Below are 23116 nucleotides of genomic sequence, written 5' to 3'. Positions count from 1 at the left end.
TTTCGGATTTTCCCATACTGTCCCATTAAAAAAACACACTGTATATCTCTTATAAATACATATTGCTAAATAAATATAGCAAATCTTAATATACAGAAAGTATGTACACAAGATGTCTATAATACACGTGCCTATTTACTTAGTTTAGGCATCGGAACAATACTTAGTATTTAATTGTATAGCTTTACGTAGATCGTATAATATTCAAGGCTCCCTTTTTACTGTTTGTGATTATCATAGCTTCCTTTACATTTATTTGTTTTACTTATGTTAGATAATATATCTTTATCTCTAAATATAAAAAGAATCCGAAAAAAAGGCAAAAGATTTTATATCAACACTGTCTATACATGATTGATTAAAATTTGATTTTTATTTTTTGAAATGTTTTTGATATACTTTGATACAGCATGGATTTTTTGGCCAACCCAATGTTTATGTACAGTCACGAGCAAGTTAAGCTTAACATCTTTTTCATCGCAAGCGCCATAAAGTTAAATTTAACTGTTAAGAGCCCAGCTTGACGAGCTCTTGATTCTGTACATTAACTGTGCAATAGTAATATGTAAATATTTCATTAATCGATTAATTAATGAATTCATTCATTCTACGATTCATTAATTATACCATTCACACATTCACCCAAGAAAGAGCATTAACACTATGGGAAACAGCCCTGTGTCATCAATATAGAAGAAAAATCTCAATTTGTACATAAATTCATAATTTCAATTCATATTTATTATAATTAACACGTTCGTCGCCGACTAGAATTGTCAAAAATGTTTAAAGTATGACATTGGCTTATATGACTGTTTTAGGTCTCATTTGTATACGTATATAATTTTTTTTACGCGATATTTCATTATTTGGCTCTAGTTTGTAATTATATTTAGTGCCGGGCATTTTAACCCGGTGCGGCCTAAACGCAATAATTAGTACGTTGAGGCCGTGCCGGTCGCAACGCCGGGCAGAGTATGTACACGTAATGTTCGCTCGATGTTTACCTAAAACTGACTTACGTCTTTCATCCTTTTAAATCCAATTTGAAATTAAAGTAAATTTTTTGATTCGAAATATACAATACTTTTTCCTCTTAGTCTAGAAAAGTGTGTGTGCCATCAAAAATCCTAAAAACCAAGTGGCAACAGCAGTTCATTAGGGCCACGCCGCGGCGTGGCTGAATCAATGATCCCGTGCGCCGGTCATGTTATATGGTTAAATCAGTAGCGTTTGTCACCTGCGGCGTGAACGAGAATCGCAAAGTTAGGTGCACCGTGCCGGTCATTTTAACCCCCCACGGCGATGAACGTGTTAAGAACATATTATTTATCGCCGTTATCCAATTTACAAACTTTAAGATCACCCTAGATAATTTTTCAAAATCTACAAGAAAACTTGTCACACACACAAGTGAAAGCATCCGTAATATTTATATTATTAAGGTTGGTAATGCCTGCCGAGATGAGGCTCGTGGTGTTTTCTGGTTGCCTGGTACACATCGCGCTCTTTGTCTGGATATTTGGTGGGCAGATTCGGCGAGTGCAAGTTAACTTTGGCTGCGTATCTGTTGCAAAATAATTGAAGCAAATTAGTGTCTAAGCATAGGTTATCAATTCATATAAATTAACTTTAGTAGGCATTGACTTACAATTATAAGTCAATGTTAGTAGGTATTTAAAACTATAGTGTTAAGTCACTGCCACGAACAGTTGAACAAATGGTACGGTTGTAAAGCAACGTCTTAATAAATGAGCATCTTCGAAGTAATTTTGCGTTTTATATAAATTTACATGGGATCCGTAACAGGTACAACGCCATTCGAATCGGGCACATCTCAATATTCATTTCTTCACAGGTAGACAATGAACAAAGATTAACATGTTAATTGTTTTTAATATTACCAACTTTTCATGTATGTCATTTAAATTTTTAATTTATTTACTTATTTTGTTTTTATTTGTGTGTGTGTGTGTTTATTTACAGTTAATTACTATTTTTAAGTTTATTCTGTAATTTGAAGGATGCATGGAAGATATTGCTATTTAGCAATAAGGCCGCTCGTTGTACCTGCTTTTTTTATGTATTTGTCCTAGTGTAGCAATAAAGGATATTTGTATTTGTCAAAAGAATTCAAAAGACTATATGCGATTAAAAATTTAACTTTCCCCTACAAAAAAAATTCTAATTCTGACTTACACACTGCTTTAGTGTAAGTAATTGCGAGAATTAAAAAGAAATTGTTTGTGGTATTACTTATTTTACATTAAATTACGGTCGACGAATATACCAGATGCACTACATACTTAAAAAATGGCGGTAAAAAACAAAAGCACTTTGTAATTTTTATTTATTTTTGAGCAAAAATACAATGAAATGTGATTTAAGCAAAATTTCACACATTAAACTCGTTTTACTTTTTTTTTACTCATTCTCCTACATTGTTTAGTTATTTATTGTTATGTGAAGCTCAATATATTGTGTGTTTTTTTGACAGTATGGGAACCATGGGAGATACAGGGCTTAATTGAACCATTAAACCATTTTTGTGAAGACAATTTTGGCATAGTCAATTTTGTGGTCAAGCGTAACTTGTCCATAAACATGAATAATATTGATAAAATTTTTTTTAGTGCTGATCGACTCAATTTCACGTACAAATAATTTCATTGTATTGGAATATAAAATCGGGACAATTTAATAAAACGATTTCTCATACAAAATGAATAAAATCGTCAATTTTTTAAATGCTGAGAGACCCAGTGTCTTGTAAGGATTGTTTCATTGTAACGGAAGAATAAATCGGGTCAGCAGAAGTTGATAAAATTTAATAAAATATTTTTTTTTAACTTTTAATTTATTGATCGAGTTCTGCTGTCTCGATTTTGTCTTCTAATTAGATAAAATGATTTTACATGAAACTTGGTATATCAGAACTATTTTATGAACAATACACGCTTGACCAAAAAACTACCTATGCCAAAATGGCTTTCACAAAAAAAGACTTAATACTTCCTAAGACAGTTTCCCAGTATATCTCATATCTGTCGGATTTCCCAATCTGTCCCTGTTAAAAAAACCACACTGTATATACCTCGGTAGGAGCCGGGATTGCCTGACTCGTATAATACAAGGCATTGCCATAATGTACTATATATAAATAGAATGTACTATATAATAATAGAGTAGTCATAACAAAGATTACCTTATGCCAGCAATGTCAATCTCGTAATGTCCACTGAGAACGTATTCGTTGGTGACTGGCTGAGGGACACCATCCTCATTCAAATTTTGAATGAAACCTAGGCACACCTGTAGTACAAGGTTAAGGGTAAAATCAACGACTTGATTCTATAGACAAGAACTACATGTTCACAAAAAAAACACTATAAATAGTGATAATGTTTTGTTTCAGTGGTGAATTTAGTCAGAGTATCAGTACCGTAGTATCGCGGACAGACAAACAATAACAACTTTTTTATTAAAAAAAACCGACCTCATAAGTTCGTGGAATTACATCTATTTGCCAAGTTTTATTGAATTCGGTTAGCGGAAAGTCGGCGAAACCGGATTCATCCCCAAGTTTTCCACCCTTAGGGGTGGAATATTTTGTTCAGGTTTAAATACAGCCTCCTGGCCATTTTTGCGACCAGGGTCGACGGCCCATTTGTACAGGCACGGGAGGCTCTTCATGCGACTGCCAGGGGGATTAATGTTAAAAAAAAATTGTATTTACTAACTTAGTCATAAGGTTACAATTGTTACTAACACGATATGGAGATAATCCGAAATAAACTATTATTATTATTATTATTAAATGGGACCAATACTGAGGTATCCTCTTTTCAACAAAAAAAAAAAAGAATCATTAAAATCGGGTCACAAATTCTGGAGTAATCGCGTAACAAACACAGAAAAAATAAAAAAATACAGTCGAATAGAGAACCACCTCCTTTTCACAAATCGGTTAAAACGCAGTACAAGAACGTAACACGAATTTGCAAATATATATTATTTTTTAATTTAATACAGATGCTCAAAACGTGGTATTTTTCGCACTAGTGCTTTTTACTTTTCCATTTTTTTTAATTTACTGTTGTTTCAAGTCTTAAACATAGAACTAAAGTGGTTGTATATTTATTTAATATTTATGTGCCTTGTGACGTAAGTCATTCGTCATTAAAACTTATATTTACTTACAAACATCTTATTTGTTTAAATTGCATAGGTGCTTTATAAAACAACGGGTTACATTTAAAAATACCAAAATATTTATAATAAAGTTGGCTGATTGAGTGTTAACAATGACCGGAGGTGAATATTACGCAAGACTGCTGCGCGCGCGCCACTAAAATAGTAATTTTAATGTGGCTGAATACTGGCAACAGTTGCCATTGTAATCTGAATTTTTATCAGACAAAGAAATAAAATGAGTTTTTTTTTAATACTGTTATATTTTGTTTTCAATGTAGTTTTTTCGCAAATGTATATTATTAAAAAACGTCGTTTGATACACGTGCGGATTTGTCATTTTCGTTAGTCTCGAGACTCGTGAATAATGACTAACTTTCCGTTCTTGTATCAAAAATAACTATAACATGTTTGGGTAAGAGCAAACATGTTATAGTTTAACCAACTTAAACAAAAAGGAGGAAGTTATACGTTCGGCTGTATGTATGTTTTCAGATATCTTCGTCAATTATTATTGTGGATCGTTTTTGAAGTCTTTTTTTGTTAGTAAGGGTGGACTTTCATGGTGGTCCCATTGTCACCAAGATAGCATCTGATGAGGGATCCCATGAAAATCGAATGAATTCCTCAAATATTACAAGCGCGTGCGTGTATTTACCAATTTCTCCATCAATTGCGGACCGATTTTGAAAATTCTTCTTTTGTTTGAAAGGGTATACTACTCTCGAGGTGGTCCCTGATACTGGGGGGTCTACTCTTGATCTCCGTCCGACATACGTCCGAAACAATTACGGCCAAATAAGTAATACTTGACCAAATGAAAAGACGCATGATGAGAATGAAGCTTCATACTTGATACTTGTATTTTAATTTTGTCGAATATTACTTATTTCACAGTAATTGTTTCGGACGGATATCGGACGGAGATCGAGAGTAGACCCCCTGTTCTGGGTTCGTTTCGACTATTACAAATTATTAATTTTTGTTTTTAGTATTAATGACTTTGCCTTCGCATTTAGTCAATGAGTGTTGGGAAAGTAGAATTACAAATTATGGAAGAGGTACAGAATTTGGATATAAAAGGATATGGTAAGTTAGCTAGGTGGGTAACTGATATAAATCGGCGTACATATTAAAGCTTGCTATTATTATTTTCGGATTTTCAGATATTCAAACCATATTTGTATTGCAAAAACGAGCGATTCGTTCTGTGTACCGTCTAGGCTCTCGGGTTTCTCTCAGAGAAAAGGAGACTGGTACCATGACTGTGGCATCACAGTACATTTACTCAAATATTTTATATGCCCGTAAAAAATAGACATAATTTTAATAAGAAAGAAGATATCCATAATATTAACCTTAGAGCTAAGTCCACACTCATGGTACCACGATTTCGTTTAACCAAGGTAAACAACTCTTTTATGGGGAATTGTATACGTTTTTACAATAAGATTTCGGAGCATATATTAAGTTTATCATTTCCTAAGTTTAAAAACTACATTAAAAATATTTTGATCGAAAAATCATATTACAAAATTGAAGACTACTTGTTAGATAAAAATGTATGGAACGACGACATAGCTCCAGAATCCACAAAAATTTGATTCAAAGTGTATTCCATAGCATTTAAGTTTATTTGAAAAGAGCAATCCCTAGAGTTTCTTGCTCGTTCTTCTCAGGGAGGTCAGCGTAGTGAACGAGCAGTAGCTTAAATGTGACGTTTTCAAGTGTAAATTTATTTTACCTATGGAATAAATAATCTTTGACTTTGACTTTCGATAAATGAGGCCATTTATTTTCCACAAATAAAAGTCAATTTCTCACTTGACACAATACGTGTATATCGAGTTCTCAGGTTTTCGCGATTGTTACACATATGAAAATGAAACTATTTTTCCGAATTTGAATCGCGTACATTTGTTTTTTGAAAAAAAAAACAAACTTTTGTTTAAAAAAAAAACAAATATACGCGATTCAAATCCGGGAAAATAGTTTCATTTCTTTCAATACGTGTTATCAATAAATCATCGTCACCATGACAAGCAGAAAAGAAAATATAAAATGTATAAAGGAGTCCGTTCAATTGTCACCAAGAAGCCCGAATGTGATGAGAGGACCCCATGGAAATCGAAAAAAGCCGACAAAGCCGGCAAACTTTTGAGGTAGGTTTTTTTTTCAATGAAAAAGTTATTTACATAACAAAATAAATCTTAATAACTAAAAATTAAGATCCTATTCAATATTATGAATAAGCCATACCTGTCTCTTAAAAGTGTAGCCGTACGTGGTGGTGGTAGTTTGTCCGCAATAATTTCCGTCGCGGTAAATGGGTTCGCCGCCCCACGACCACAGGTCGAGCTCGTGGTCGTGATCGGTGAGGAGGAGTTGCACGTACTGCCGCCGGATTCCCTCCTCCCGTTGGCGCAGTAAAGCGTCGCGACCCACGAACGGGATGTCTTTCTGCGGGAACGTGTCAACATCTCATAAGTGTACATAGCGATGGAGATACCGTTATATTGAAGTACGGTCTGTCGATAGCTAGTAAGAGTAAGAAAGTCAGCAAATTCCGACCTTTTCGTTTTCCAACAGCAGAACTCCTTCCTAAATGTGATCTACTTTCAATACGCCTGTTGTTCATACTACTAACCGTAACAAAAAAGATTCGCTAACGCCCTATATCCCGTCGCTCCAAATCAGCAGAAGACGAGCAGACATTTTTAGTACCACTGAACGGGTTCGTGCTGCATACTCCCATAGATTCTTTTTCTTTCTTGGCACCTTTTTGTATAACAAAATAAACCGTTCACTATGTATAAATCCTATTAATAAGTTATATGTAAGAAAACCATACAAGACTGATTAAAAGGATTAAAATAAATGATACCGAAAATTTAGTATCTGTTGTTACGTAATATTAATAATAGTTAAGATGCTAACAAATATAATTAAGTATTAATGTTTTATTGTAATTTATTGTTATTGAACAAAATATGTTGTAAAAATTTGTTGACTAACCACTATGCTACACTCACCGATTTGGATATCTCAGATACAAGTAAGCAATTTTACTTAGTTTAGGTATCACCTAGATTAACTTGCACTACTAACCTTAATTTAAGTTATGTAAACGAACAATAATATCACTGTTTGCGATAGTCTGGCGCATATATGTAAATAAAAGGTTATTTAATAAGATTCATGTATTTAGGTAAAATTTTTATACAGAATAAACTCCGTACCTGACAAGCATTACACTATAATTGCTATTTTGGTAATTTTACAGGGGACGAGATTTTGTCGAAATGCAGCATGTACAACATTTAGAACGGCTTGAAATAAAACCAATTGGGTTTTAACATTGACTTACAATTATATGGACGTCAGGTCCGCGCTAAAAAGTGTCCGAACTTCTAGGGCGTTAAAATCGTATACAGAGCGTCATTCACGCTTTAGTCTTCGTTTGTTCGACTGACAGCGAAGCAAGCAAAATTAGACAGTACCTACTGCGATGACATTACAATTTAAATTCAACGTTTTAACTTTTTCATATTCCTTTACATGTCACTACGTTTAAATAGGTTGACTTGGGACATTTTTTTCGTGGTTTTTGTATTAGACCCGTCGTCCATTCATTTTTAAGTCAATGGGTTTTAATAACATTTCGAACTACCCTAATTCTCGTACAACCACCTTAGTGCCACCTTACCTATTTCTGCCGCCAATCAGTAAAGTTAGCATTTCCGGAACGCCGGTTTCGAAGGGTAAGGGTGATAATTACAGTCGAATAGAAGACATGACTTTAAATTGTTTTGTTATTACATTTGTTAATTTTTAGTAAAAATACGTCCCGCTTACAGTAAAGGAGACCATCATGATAAAACCTGCATATTCCGGCTTCTCCTTAGAGCACATACAGCGTTATCAGTATCAGATATAAAAATAAATACCTAAAAATTGTCTTCCATTGTTTCACATGCGCTGAATGATACGAATTATGTGATTTGCGGCGTCGTGATCGCAATGGCGACCGTCGGGCTCATTACTGTGCTGCTAGCTCTTACTTCTTTTTTTTAAGCAACGTTTTTTTATATTTAACAATTGCAAAAGGTTCTTTAACAAAAGGATGTAGAGATGGATTGGAACACTAGATATTACAAAGCAACTTAATTTCTCAGACGACACGAACACTGATGTTAAAATTCAATAGCTGCCTTAATTCCAGTGCTATAATACAACGTTTTTATGATTCATAATTACAAACTGTAAGAGAGGATCTAGAGACATTGTGGCTTGAGCAAGCACATGTCAAATATTGAGCAGAGAGAGAATAGAGAGTGTAGATTCCGCTACGATGCTGCTATTATGATGGGCGTATTGTTATAACCCAACCTAGTCCGGCCATTTTGCAAGAGTTAATATTTTTTTATTGCCGTATGCGTATGCGTTGCGTGGAGTTACATTTTATTGCCGTATTTTTCCCTTAACGCAAAGTCCAAGTTTTCATATTTTGCATGAAACTCAAATCGAGTAAAGAGCGGCATCATCGTTCCGGGAATCGGGAAGTCAGTCCGTTATCGATCTATGTGTAATTTTTATTAATAAATCGGGTGTTGGGAAAATAAGTTTTTTTTTAAAAGACGATTTCGAACGGACGCCTAACAGTACGAAGCTCCATACTAGGAAAGCAGATGCCACAACCAGAGGACTAAAATCTGTCGGAACCAGGAAAGTCCTTCAGTTCTTCAATGCTGTCGGCCTTGGCTCTGAACTATGATTAGTGGTGATCACAATAGATCAGTCAATGGTCGCACTGATGAGAATCTATAATAATAATAATAGAAGAAACCCGTGTCCAGTAGGCGAATGAATAATGGTTTGATAACGATATTTCTTCTACAAACTTCCTTACATCAAACTTAACACGCCAGGTGCGTCCGCACTCCAGTGGGGTGGTCATGGTGTCCAGGTCCTGGCCCCAGAAAGCGAAGAACTTCTCGACTCGCAAAGTCCGCGCCGCGTAGTAACCGACGTGTTGAATGCCGTACTTCTCACCCGTCTTTATCAACCGGTTATATACGTGTAGAGCGAACTGGTAAAGAAATGTTAAAAAGTGAATAAATTTCGAAAACTAATTTTTGTTATACTGACAGGATCCGTGATCCGTGATCTCAGTTGGCATAGCGTCTGAAAAGATTTGCTAGAAGTATTTTGCATTGCGATTTACAGCCGGATCGAAAGAATTTTTTCTAAGTGTCGAGTATATAACCAGAAATAGAGACGAAATAAGGGCCATTCGTCTCTGGTAACTCATCAGACAAATGGGCCTTGTATCACTTTTAAATATCAACTCTTGTTTGCGCTGAAATCACAGATTAGAAAGCTGAAATAGTATAGCGCCAACAACTGACCTGTGTGTACGTCGGCGTACTTATATTCCAAAAATATTCTGTATTTATTGTAATAAAGATAATATCTCCAACTATGGGAACTGTTCCATTCGGTGGTGTGGGAGAAACAGCAAAACATCTATTCTAATTAAAAAACAAACGGAATCACATTTCATAGGTAATTAAATATTAAATATGAAATTTTGCAATTTTCGTCCATTATAGCAAAGCTCAAGTTAAACTGGTCGATTTGAAGTGAAACAATTGACGACACACGTCAATTGTTTCAAATTCGGGCTGGCAAATCTGTGCGCAGTAGTCACCGTAATGATTTGGCAGAAAAGTTTTCAAACAAATTAAATGATCTATCTTCTCAATTTTTGGTTATACACTCGATGCTATTATCATAAATGTAGCAGCCGCCAGACGTGCCAGTCGAACCCTCTTCCGACATTCACGCACGTCTTAGTGCAAGCAGAAGATAGCAGTAAGAACACGTATCATATAATATAAACAAGTTTTACAAAATATAATATAGGGTTTTGCAATGCAATGCAATCATAATATAGGGCAATGGTGGGTCTATTTCGTTAATCACTTTACGAATTTTGAAGCCACCGAAACAATGAATTTATTGCAAACCAAATTTCCGGATCACATAATTTCACCAGCCGTGAAGTGGTTTCGCATCATTTTGTCAAAAAGTGATTAAAAACTTTAATGAAAGAATCTACATCTGTAACTGTGGTCGTGGTGGACATTTATCAGATATCATTTTTCATTCATAATTGAAAAAATAGTAGTAGAATAAAAGGTAAGGTATGCTTACCTTTTTTAATACAATGAAAATTTGAATCATTGTCATCTAAATTTATTGTTTTATTTTGATTTACAAAACAAAGTTCTTGTTGAAAAACCCTTTACATCAGTCGATCAGTAATTCACCAACCAACGACTTATTTACTTCTACCTTATATCACAGTGGCGCAGCGGTGACAACTAACACCGTATCACCTGCGTCATAGTAAAATAAGCAATTCAAGCTACACCTTAACAAGCAATAGTACTTTAGCAACAATTATTCTTACCTCATTAGGTATGTACAAAACGTAACCCAACTCGCCAGTATGGGTTAGATTCATGGCTCGAATCCCATTGGCTAGTCCCACATCCAGCTCTTTGAATGTGAAGAAGGGGAAGTTGCTGGGCGCGAGATCCGTGTCCGTTAGTTCCGAAAGCAAACTTCTGGAGAAAGGCCCCATGATGCAAATGGCGGTGTACATGGAAGTTACGTCGGATAGGCTGACGCTTCCGTTTGACGGTAGATGGCGCTTTAACCACACTTTGCAGCGCGTCTGTTGTATGGTCGGCGCTATCATCATGTAGCTGCGAATTTTCATATGGAAAATTATTCAGGGTCTGTTTTAGATACTAGCAACCTCGCAGGACCGTGTTACTAACATCATAAAGAACTTTTGTTCGACGACATTTAATAATGAAAAAAACTATTAACATTATATCAGGGCGATTTGCCCGCGGGCGGCCGTGTTGTTCCTGCATTTTCGAGGTAAAAGATTCGCTGACGGAGTATAACTCTACATAATAATAGTCAATGTAATATGTTTTTTATTTTGCGTTTATTGCTGGCGTCAAGCTCTACGGGCTTTCTGAAAACCAGCGCTGTGGTATGTTACTGCAGCACAGGCTGAGCAAAGTCCCGTATTCGCATGACGCTGCAGCACAGACCATACCGGACTATCGACTTTGTATGCTTACTATAATTTTAATTGTAATTATGTGTCAAATAATTATTTCTATGTAAACTGTTTTTTGTGTGGTTTTGTGTTGTTGTATTATGCCAATAAAAGTATGTCTACGTCTAAATAGATTTAAATAGATCGCTCTAATTGGTGATAATTTTGTTTAGAACAAGGGTGGGAGTCGTCGCAGAGGACGCTTGCACATTTGAACTTATTCTACCAAGTACAGATCTAAAAAATGTCAGTACATCAAAATTTATTTAAAAAGTTTATTTTTGGTAAATTTATTATTGTGTAAAAAGTCATGGAACAAAAGTTGTTGTTTATGATGTTAGTAATATAGTGCGGCGAGATTGTTTATATTTTCAAAACAAACCCTATGTATCTTTTATCATTTCGAACCCTCCTACCTAAAGTGTCGTATGTCGACATTGCCAAGTTTACAGGGGAGTGTTTTAAAGCTTTGAATTCATTGAAATGAGTTTTATTCGGCAAAGCTCGTTACTCACATAGAGTATTATAAAATCCTAGATATTCGTTATATGATCTATGACGATCTATTAGATGATAATTTGTGAACCGATTTTGATGAATCTTTTTTTGTTGGCGCACCTCTGTAGTCGTCCCATTTAAATTTTAAGAAAATATTGTACCTCTAAGGGTGGCAAACTAGGGAATGAATGACTTTTGAGGTCGGTTTTTTTTATTTTCATTCAAAAATTTTTAAAAACTTGTTTGTCTCAACTGGAAAATATGTTGTTAACATGCTTTATTCGCAAAATGATTGAGTGAAACAGATTCAAAATTTATTTCTGTCTATCGAAAAATAAAAACGAAATATTCGTGATTTTGTATATCAAATAGGTTTAAAGTGCACGTACTGATAGTCAGAGATGCGGGCGAGACTGCAGTCGTTCTCGTAGCCGCCGAGAGCGTTCTGCATGCCCGTGTGAATGATGCTGCCCACAGGGACGTCCACGTTGTTGGAGCATAGGTACTGCAGCATGTCCACCACTTCGCGGCCTTGTGACTGTATTGACACAGTGAACGGTGTAAAGATTTCCAATACAGTAATACAGACCTACCGCTTAACTGAGTCGGTTCCTGAGTAACAGTTTGCGTAACAGTTACGTCGCGCTGCAAACGGGATAATTTTAACAAGATTTTTTTGACGATATTCAATAACAAGTTCGTTGAAAAAAATGCCAAATGACTTGTCTATTCATTTCAATTATCAATGAAATAGTTTCACATTTTGGTAATTTGCACAATTTATTCAAGTACTTAGGTTTTCGCGATTGTTACACATAGGAAATGAAACTATTTTTCCGGATTTAAATCGCGTATATTTGTTTTTTCAAACAAACCGACGTTTCGGGCCCTTTACAGGTCCCATGGTCACAGTTGACTGACCAGTCAGAAAGCCAGTGAAAAAACAAATATACGCGATTTAAATCCGGGAAAATAGTTTCATTTCCTAAATTTATTCAAGGTTCGCAGTCTTATAAAATGGAAGTATGACGTTATATATTTCTATATTAAATACATAATTGTGTTGTGTATACATATATATTTAAAGTATTATATGTATGTGTTATTTTATTATTAATATGTCTTGATGTTCAGGTATTATTTATCTTATTTTAATGTAAATGTAAATAGAAATTTATTATTTCTATTTTTGTTTTTATTCATAATATTATACGTCCATTTGTAATTATTTTAGTGGATAACTTTAATTGGCCTATCTAAAAAGTGTTAAACGTATGTTAAGGTTAGAATTGTATTAAGTATGGCGGTTCTTATCCCAAATAAAATAGAAATAGTTTATGTGGAAGGAAAGAGACTTCGCGGTCGATCGCTTAGCCGATGGAGTGACCAAGTGAGGGCGGTCACTGGCCTCCCTATAACAACTGCCCTGAGAGCGGCCGACGACAGAACCAGATGGAAAAAAATCGTCTATAAAATCTCGAAAACCACACGTGCTGTCTGATAGCGCAACTAACTAGACTATTTAAGTAATTTTAATTAGATTAATGGTAATGAGATCCTATTACCGTGTCCATAAATATTTGTGTCTTAATAACCCGAAAATTACTTTGTCTATTCTAATGCCATTTACACATATTGATAGTTTAGCTTAAAGTTTTCATATTTCAATGTTATTGGATATAATAACGTAAAACAATGGCTACGGTAATTAGGGTGAGAACACCGAACGTGAGTATGGCCGTGCTTCAGCGGGTGCTAACTCACCTGGAGGTCGATTTTTGTGAAGGACGAGTAATCAGCAAGCCCCACGGCCTCCCTGCAAACCCAGTACTCGCGTTGCACTGTATCGAACCAATGCGGCTTGCCGAACGTCTTCGTGTAAGCGATCTTGAATGGCAGATCTTGTGGTGCGCCTTTACTCTTATCTGTTGTGAACAAAACTGATTGTTTTAAATTTCAAATCCGAATTAAATTATTATTTTGTCATAATCACGGAAGAAAAAAAACAATGGAAGTGCGTTAAGCCTCGATTACTAGTAGAACCGCTGTCGTCAAAACTCACACTATGAAATCTTGATAATGATTGGTTGTAGTTTCTAATTTCAAACCAAATAACAAATTCTGGACTGTTAATATAATTTGAACTTTACCCTGTTGGCATATCGCACTATTGATTCTCAGTTGCTACAATAATGCTTCAGTTTTATGGTAATCTAAGGTTAAAAGCCAGTTATTAGTTTTAAATTTAGTTTCACGAGCAGATAACGGGTATACGTTTAATTACTCACTTCCCGTGAAAGATCCCCAAAATTTTGTTTTTTATTTATTTATTTGCATTCCATAATGTACATTACAGATGTTTGTTTTCCACACGTAAAATAGGCGCCTTGACGTCAAGTTGCGGACACTAGCCCGTTACACCAAGTAAGTACCAAGTACAGATGTTTTACATATATTGAGATCAAATTATGGACCCTGAACAGGGCACAGCAAATAGTAGAAGAGAGGACTAGTCTCATAATTGTTACACTTACTAATATATAATTTGATATATACCAACGCCAACAGCTTTATATTATTATATTTATTATCGACTAGTTACTAAATTCAGATACCAAATTTATCTTCTAAAAACTCTTTTACATTATAATAGCTTTTCTTTATGAGAAAATTCTTTAAGTTTTTAAAGAAAATCTTGTTATTTTGTTCATTTTTTATATTTTAGGATAGGTTATAGTTTATTACAGACAATTAAACAATTTTCTACTTGCCAAATATATTTAAAAATAAAATGGAATAAAATATTTCACATATTTTAATAAGGGCTATTTTGGAGTTAAATAGATAACTTTTAATTATTTCTTACAATATTCTAACGACGGTTTTATTGACGTGTAGAGAATCTTCTAAATTTCTCTACATCTAAATTTCACACATTTTGAGTTACAACACTATTGTAATAGCAGTGCGATATCGTCGAAAATTGAATACCTAACCAAGTTAAAAGATTTTATATTGAGATTTCAATCAATGTGCTGTTATCTAGCGGGCAATAGCTGAACGACGAAGAATACGAGATGTTTGTTTAGTTCTCCAAAAAATAAGCGACCATATTACAGCGGTATACGGTCTACTCATAGATATAGAAAAAAGGGGGAGATATGGTATGGGGGCGTGGGCGTGGTTCGTGTCGCCTCGATATGGTCAAAATGACCATATCGAGAACATCGCCACAGTGACATGGTGATCATTGTACATACAAGATCTCTGTCTGAAAATGCCAAGTTGTAGCGATACACCTTCTAAATATTGGAGTGAAAACAAAAATTTTAAAACCAGTGAGATAACATTCCACCGGCTATTTGAATTTTTAGTTACTATTTCTATTATTATTCAATGTTTTCTTTTTGCCTCCATAGAAATTTCTATACTCAAATATAGTGATGTTCATTTACGAAGATTGATGTTTATCGACAGTAAATTTTTACTGAAATGTTTGAATTTCTTACTATGATTTTTGTAATTAAAGTCCCTAAAATATCGAAGTGAAAAGCATTTACGTTAAATTGATTTCTTTTATTTTATTATTATTATTATTATTAATAAACATTTTATTTTGAGTAACTTTAACAGAACTCATATTTCGGACAACCGTTTCAATTTCATCTCAATTTGGATGTTGCTGTTGATTGAAGAAAAATTTATGTGTTTTAGATATTTAAATTCCATTATACTCGTAGATTAAACGTAGAGTATTTTTAATTTTTTCCAATTTCCAAAATAAAAGAAGGTTGGATTGAAGCTGCAGGAAAATCAAAAGATTGGTTTTCTTATTACTATTTCAGACTTTGTTTCAATTTCCATAGCAAATGCATTTAAAAAAGAAATAAAATAAAATCGGCTTTGTTTTGCATGCAAAATAAATTAGAAAGAATTATAAAAAAAATGAAAATTACATAAATCCTTCATAAAAACAGCATAATTTAATTTATTAAATTCGTTGGTGGTTCGAGTTTACTCTTGACAGTGACAGCTTCACCAACCAGTGGTAACGTATAATGGAAAACTGACACTGACGACGATCGCCATATTTTTTATATTATTCTTATAAAACTGACACTGGTCCAAGCCTAGTGGCCGCCATTAAGAAAATAATAATAATTTATATTAATATATTAATTTAATAATACACCAGTACCAGTGTAGATATAGTATCAAAAATTGAATATTTTTTTTAATATTAAAAACAGCCACATGGTTTCCAACTATCGATTAGGTAGGACCACATTATTCGTTGAGTAGCGTCAGTTTAAGGTTAATAAGGTTAACAATTCACGGAGCGGTTTCCATCCGCGCCCGCTGGTGCTGCTAGACAGCGGTTTTATTTCAATACTCACGACCCTGCAAGTTTGTGCTACGTGCCCGCGTAGCTGCCGCGGTTGCGGGCAAGAAACCGTTGCGATTGCGGAATGGACCGCGAAGTTAGTGGGAGTTAATTGCAAGTCACGCGGTTAATAGAGAACTCACCCTGCGTGCGCATGCACCACATTGCGCCTGAACCGACCGCCAAAGTGCGTGGGCGACGACGGCCGCCAAGCGCGCAGGTCATCGAGTCCTGCGCGGTTCTACCAGCACCCTGCCGCGGCAACAGCGAACAACCGTCACCACTACAGGCGTAAAACGCGCCGTGAAATGTGCTACTAATTTTACATACTTAACTGTTACATTCCACAGATGCCGCGGTCCCGTGGCAGACGCGGGTGAAAACCGCTCCGTGAATTCTTAGTGTAACGAAAAATGAGTTTCAGTGCCATCTAACGTGTAATAGTTAGCTATTATATACTAGTAGTATTTTTACTAAAACGCCACCTATGGGTGAACCAGGATGAAAAAAATACTGAAATATTGTAATATAACTCTTATTCAAATGACTAAGTTTAATTTTGTTAAGTTTTAAAATTGTTTTACGTCGTTTTCACGTTTCAAGCCTTACCCAATCAAAATCTTTAAGTTATGGTAGTAGAGCGTAAAGTTTGAATAGCACACAAGCTAAAAAGTGGCAACATCGGCACCCGATCTTACATAGCGTCATTACATATCTTCCCTTTTTTTTCTATATCTATGGGTCTACTTTCGTTTCTTGTAAAAAAAAAAATATTATAAAATTCATTAAAATTAAATAAGACTTAACGACATAGGAGATACCACCGTACATAATATTACAAGTGCGACATTTTTGCACCAAAGTAGCAAAATAAGGCATTTTTCTGCGATTTTCGAGGTTTTGTGCGAGATAAATGACCAGATCATACATAACATACAATGCGGAAACGGCGGACTGAGCTTAAGTATGTGGAACTTCGCGTACAGTTGGCACGCGTACAGTTGGCACGCGTACAGTTGGCACGCGTGCCATGCAAGCAAAGCACTACTACTGTATTTATTGTTCTGTGGTTATAACTATAACGCAGGTTATAAAGACGTTACAAGAATCCGCCTTACGGCATAGAAAGTTTCCTACTTTTTATGTATCCATCAGACACAAAAACTAAATAACGAGTTTATTATAATTTTATAAATACAAAGATCGAATACGAAGAAAAATTAATTCGATCCGTCTGGATTCGAACACATCGCCTACACTATACCGTGTCTAACGCTCTTCCAACTGAGCTACGGAACGAATCAGCAGACTTTATAACGAGCAAAGCCGAAATACGGTTACATTTAAATAAATAAAAACTCCATTACCGCCTTAGGGCGATAATGTTATGACCCGTGGGTGTAATTTAGCACATTACGGCCGACTTTGCCTGCATGTCATGATGTCAGGTTACTATCTACTCACCTTCCCTCTATTCCTATCCTAAAAAACGCACCGATTTGAGGGTAGGACATTCCCCGTTCTGACTTGTTCTGTTGCAACTACGCCGCGCTAGCGAACGGTCGCTTTTGACGTGATATCACCGTAGCAGTTGTCCAACGGCAATATGGAAAAATCATCTTTTCGAAAATCATCTTAGCATCTCATCTGTCTATGAAAGACCAGAGCAGGCGGCCCGACAACCCCCTAACACCTGGGTATACGCATTAACACCGGCGACCGACATATCTATCGAGGGAAAAACTCAAGGTCAGTCAGTGCGTTCACCCTAACCCATTTTGGCCCCGTCACATGATACTATACGAGCAAGTGTGATGAAAACGATCTACTTGTCGTAGTCGTTTTTAAACTGCATTATATTTCTACTCTATGGGGCTGATATTCGTACCAACGGTATCGAACCAGGCGGGCCTTTCGTACCCCATAACCTGGCCGAAGACAGCGCCGTTGTCGCGCAGCGTGGGGTAGATTGGTGACATGCGGAGGTTGCGGCCCGTCTCGAACTCGTAGTGCGGGTACGGGAGGCCGTAGTGAACTCCTAAGAAAAAAATATCATTACAATTGGCATTTGCCTGGTGCATACAATGAATATCGCACCCCTCATGGAAGAATACCTATAAAGAATAATAGAATAAGTGAAGTTACGTCATAAATGTCTATTTTGCTGCATTAGATACAGAAAAATATTTTATTATTTTATTTTATTTATTTTTTATAAAACGGTACACCAACAGCAAAACATATAACAATTTGCATCATAAAACATAACAAACAGTGGTATCAATATAAATATGCTTGCCAATTATAGGCATACACAACATTTGCCAAGAACTATCTAAACATTAACAATAAATTCCAAGTTAATAAATCCAAACGGGAGGCTTAAAAGAGCCTATGCGACATTTAAATAATGCAGAAGTTTCATTTTAAAAACATTTGGCAAATCATTGAAAACATCTATGAAAGGAGCCGTATGAGAAATTTCGATATAATCGCGGCATACCCTGGACAGGGGACAATGAAAACCTAAGTTAGTCCTGTGATTCGGAATATTGAATACTTTTCGTACTGGTTGTCTGGGTTAGTTATAATGTACAGCAAGATTAATCTTGTTGAGAAGATCGGAACACTTAGTCCTGTTATTTCTCTAATGTTGTATAGAAATAACAGGTCCATAACCCAACGTCTGTCGCGCAGTGATGACATCCTGAAAAAGTCCAGACTTTCATTGTACGGCTGCCTGTGACAAATGCTTGAGGACGTAAATGCCAGGTAACGAGTGAATGCACGTTGAATGGATTCTATCCGCTGTGAAGATGCGCTATAAGAAGGACTACACTGGCAGATTCTAGGTGACTAATATTGTCGATATTTTTCTAGGAGGATATTTTTTGATTAGTTACAAGAATTGGAGAAGATGTGGGTTATATTTTTAACCGATTTAAAAAAAAAAGTTTTTTTAATGTATGTTACACGATAACTTGTGAACTAGGTAATTTGTGAACCAATTTTGATGATTTCAAACTAACTAGAGAATGAATCCGGTTTCGTGCACTTTCCGATAACCGATTTCAATAAAACTTGGCAAGTAGATGTAATTCCAAGAACTTCTGAGGTCGATTTTATTTTAGTACTGAGATTATTCTGTATCCAATGGAGCAATAAACATTTTTGACGTAACTTCAGTTATGCCATTCTTCCATGACCCCTCATGCGGTATGTCTTACTGTTGGATACAGGTTTCCTCTATAAAGAGAGTTTAAGAGTTTAGGTCATAGTTTGTCACGCTGTAGTAGTGGTTGCAGTAGAACTACTTGTGAAAGTGTTCGTCGCGGGAAGTCCCTTACCTATTTCTATTATCAAGCAGTAATGTCTCAGCAATACTTCTGCTACCAATGATCTTGGGAATAATATTGTCTGGGTTCGAATCAATCTACATATTATATTTTGATGTAACACGGGGTCTATGAGGAGTAACTGGGACAAAGACTATAAAGGTTAACCAAACCTGGCACTTCTTTGATTCTGTCCCTCAAAAAGCGTTTGTTGTTGTGCAGTCCGAGGAAACGGTTTATGTGCAGTTCGTACACGTCGTGCTTCCCGAGGCCCTGGCGTATGATCTCGTCTACAGTGGCCTCGGCCACACCGCCCGCCGCCGAAATGCCTACAGTCTTCATCCCTGCCGCTACGTGGTAGTTGAATATCTGAAATCGAAATTAGAATGCCACTTTAGTGTTGACCCCGAAAATGCCGCTACGGATATAAAGATAAATAACACTAAATTTATTGCGACTAGTTTATTTAATGGAACTTTTTGGGTTACAATTGTTTCACGTGGAATTGAGTAAATGGAACTACCGAGAATAAACCCGTGCTAGGAATTTTTTTTAGTGTCGATCGAAGCAGTCTTATGTAAGTATCATTTCATTGTAAGTTCGAAAAAAAATCGGGACAGCAGAAGTTGGTCAAATTTCATAAAATGTTTTTCACACAAAATGAATAAAATTTACTTTCTATTTAATGTTGATAGGGTCAGCTGCTTATAACGATGATGTCATTGTATGGGACGAAAAAAATCGGGACAGCAGTAGTTGGTCAAATTTGACTCTTGACGTCTATAAGTAGCGATGTTTAAGAAAAACCTGAAATAGACGTCCGCCATGATCATATAAAAGACAAGTAGTGTAACTCTATACGTACAATAGCATCTTAGCTTGTAAGTCTTCACGCCGTGTACGGACTAGGGTTGTTACGAATATCAGAATCCGCGATGGTATATCGCATAAATTAAAATATCCGCATCAGCCTCCGCATTAATTGATGTGGATATTCACGTCGTGAGATTAATTTACAACCAGACAGAAACAGATTGCAAGCCCAAAAAATTAGCTCAGCTGTTGTTCTTAGCTTTGATAAAGCTTCAGTATGAACCAGATTGATACATTTTATGCAAGTTAATGTTTCTTTTATAACAAATTCGTTTTTCAATGAAGATCTGTATGTTTTACGATTTTTTTAAATAGATAAAATCTGCATCAACATCTTCTGATGTAATGCAAAAAATCATCCGCATTCGCTGATGTGTAAAAAACCTGCGTCAGTAACAACCCTGGTACGAACGCACACACTCGCATTATCTCGCGGTGTATTCGAGTTTACAGCCTCTCAAATTTAGAATAATTCAGCATTTAATTTCATAATCATACTCCCATAATCGAGACACCAATCCGCGATGCTGGTACAAAAAATACTCTGATGAACATATCATTTTTTTTTCTAATTATGTTTACGATTTGTAGGTTGTTACAACACCTAAAATGAAAATGTGACAACCATTTTCTCTAAATTACGAACTGTGCAGGCATCGAGTATATAACCAGAAATAAGAGACGAAATGTCATTTAATTTGTTTCAAAACTATTCTGCCACATCATAGCGTAGCCGGGTATTTAGTACCATTTGGTACACCAAAATGTCGCAACTAGGACCTAGCAGTTTTCGTAACTAATTTAATTTGTTTTACACGTCGAGTATATAACCAGAAATAGAGATGAAACGTCATTTGATTTAATTAAATTTTTATTGAATTGGTATTCAATTATTTTTTGTGAAATTACTCCACTAGTTTGTTATAATTATTAATACAAAGATCGAACACTCAGAAAAAACACTCAGAAAAAATTCCTTCGATCCGGTCGGATTCGAACCGACGTCTTCTTGCATACCGTGCCAGACGCTATACCAACTAAGCCACGGAACGAACCAACGGATCTCACGAATTTTTCTATGTGCTTGCGTCGTGTCTTTGTACTTGGTTTTTTCAACGACTTTTTAGTCTTCTTTGACAGATTTATCACCCAGTTAGTACCTTTACAGCTACCAGTCCTGGCGAGAGATGTCGCTATTCACTGTATTAACTAAATTTTTATTGAATTGATATTCAATTCAATAAAAATTTAATTCATTTCAATTTAATTCAATAAAAATTCCTTCGAATCCGACCGGATCGAAGGAATTTTTTCTGAGCGTCATTTGATTTGTTTGAAAACTATTCTGCCACATCATTACGGTGACAACTCCGCTCCGATTGGCCAGCCTGAATTTTGATATTACCGAAGCAATGCGATGACGTTTGTTTTATAATTAAACGTTTTGCTGTTTTTCCCACACCACCGAATGGCACAGCCCTCCCAATGTTAAGAGATATTATATATATTACAATTTATACAGAATATTTTTGGAACATTCGGAGACGTAAACACAGGTCAGTTGTTGGCGCTGTACTATAACATAACTGAAATCACAGTGCAAACGAGAATTGATGTTTATAAGTGATGTAAGGCCCATTTGCCTGATAAGTTGCCAGGGATAATTGGCCCTTATTTCTATTTCTGGTTGTATGCTCGATGTGTGCGGGCAACCGGTTTTAAAGCCAAAGCCCGGCCTGTACATCCTATCAGCCCTTTCGGCGTGACGTAGTAATTAGTTAGGGAGGAAGCGGGGCAATCAGAAGTACACTTAGTTACGTAAACAAATAACCTTCTAATATGTCTTTATTTTCACACCAAACACTTAAAGCAAGATTTACAGAGCAGCAAGTACATTGGATTTTAAATAAAAATTCTTCGCCTTCTCCATCTCTTCCGCGACTTGTTTCTTTGTTGCAAAGTTTCCACGAGACGTTCGATGACACGAATTTAGCATATTTTGACATAGCTAATGTTCGCGAGATCAAACGTAACGTGAAAACACTGTTTCTTCTTTCTTGATTCATAAATGACTTGTGCTGTTTCTATCTTAATACAAAGCAGGAATGCCGCAGATGTGGTTTATTCGTGAATGAGCGATACGCGATGTGAGTTTTTCATCGTTGGAAACTACAGATGCAGATGTGCGAAAAAAAATGTTTTTACAGTATAAATGTGGATCATTGTGGATTTGGTGCGCATTAAATTATAATTAATCGAAGTAAAAATATCGGCTAATTAGCACTAGTTCTCGGCACGCGCTTTGAGTAGGGCCTGCTCATCCACGGAAACTCTGCATCGATTGGTTCGGATGTCGGATGTGAAAGCAAATAAAAACACGGTGATGATCCGCGGTTGTGGATGCAGACGTCTGCGGCATCCCTAATACAAAGTTACATACCATACTTATCGACACAGCTGAATTAAGTTTTATGTCCATATAATAAGAGCGAAAAAGAATTGATAGGTTTATTGGATAAGTGTGGCGACTCCCATAATAAAGATCAACAGACAAATTAAGTGTTATTAGCGGAATTCAATGTTGAGTTTTAATGATTATCCCATTGACTTACAATTATACGGACGTCGGGTCCGCGCTAAAAAGTGCCCGAACTTATAGGGCGTTAAAATCGTATACAGAGCGTCATTCACGCT

At 35.8% G+C, this 23116-nt stretch overlaps 1 protein-coding gene across 1 annotated transcript; it reads right to left on the bottom strand.

Annotated features, from left to right (window-relative positions):
- Window positions 1-428: 428 nt before the first annotated feature.
- On the bottom strand, window positions 429-20848 carry LOC113239160 (pyruvate dehydrogenase phosphatase regulatory subunit, mitochondrial). The gene is made up of 10 exons (XM_026476032.1): window positions 20807-20848; window positions 19723-19918; window positions 18103-18252; window positions 13595-13755; window positions 12220-12368; window positions 10667-10964; window positions 9101-9280; window positions 6451-6651; window positions 3206-3312; window positions 429-1567 (listed from the first exon to the last, which is right to left on the bottom strand). The coding sequence occupies exons 1-10, from the start codon at window positions 20846-20848 to the stop codon at window positions 1441-1443; spliced, it is 1611 nt and encodes a 536-aa protein (XP_026331817.1). The 3' UTR covers window positions 429-1440.
- Between the last annotated feature and the right edge of the window lie 2268 nt (window positions 20849-23116).

This window comes from Hyposmocoma kahamanoa, unplaced genomic scaffold (genome assembly GCF_003589595.1).
Source record: "Hyposmocoma kahamanoa isolate Upper Pololo Valley unplaced genomic scaffold, ASM358959v1 99702, whole genome shotgun sequence".
NCBI lineage: Eukaryota > Metazoa > Arthropoda > Insecta > Lepidoptera > Cosmopterigidae > Hyposmocoma > Hyposmocoma kahamanoa.
This window is presented reverse-complemented; position numbering and strand designations above follow the sequence as displayed.

Coding starts and splice junctions, on each gene's coding strand:
- LOC113239160 (XM_026476032.1), bottom strand. CDS start 20,848: ATGCGAGTGTGTGCGTTCGTACCAGGGTTGTTACTGACGCAG. Junction 10,965..12,219: donor GCCCGCATCTCTGACTATCA/GTACGTGCACTT, acceptor GAAAATTCGCAG/CTACATGATGATAGCGCCGA. Junction 1,568..3,205: donor ATTGACATTGCTGGCATAAG/GTAATCTTTGTT, acceptor ATTTTGCAACAG/ATACGCAGCCAAAGTTAACT.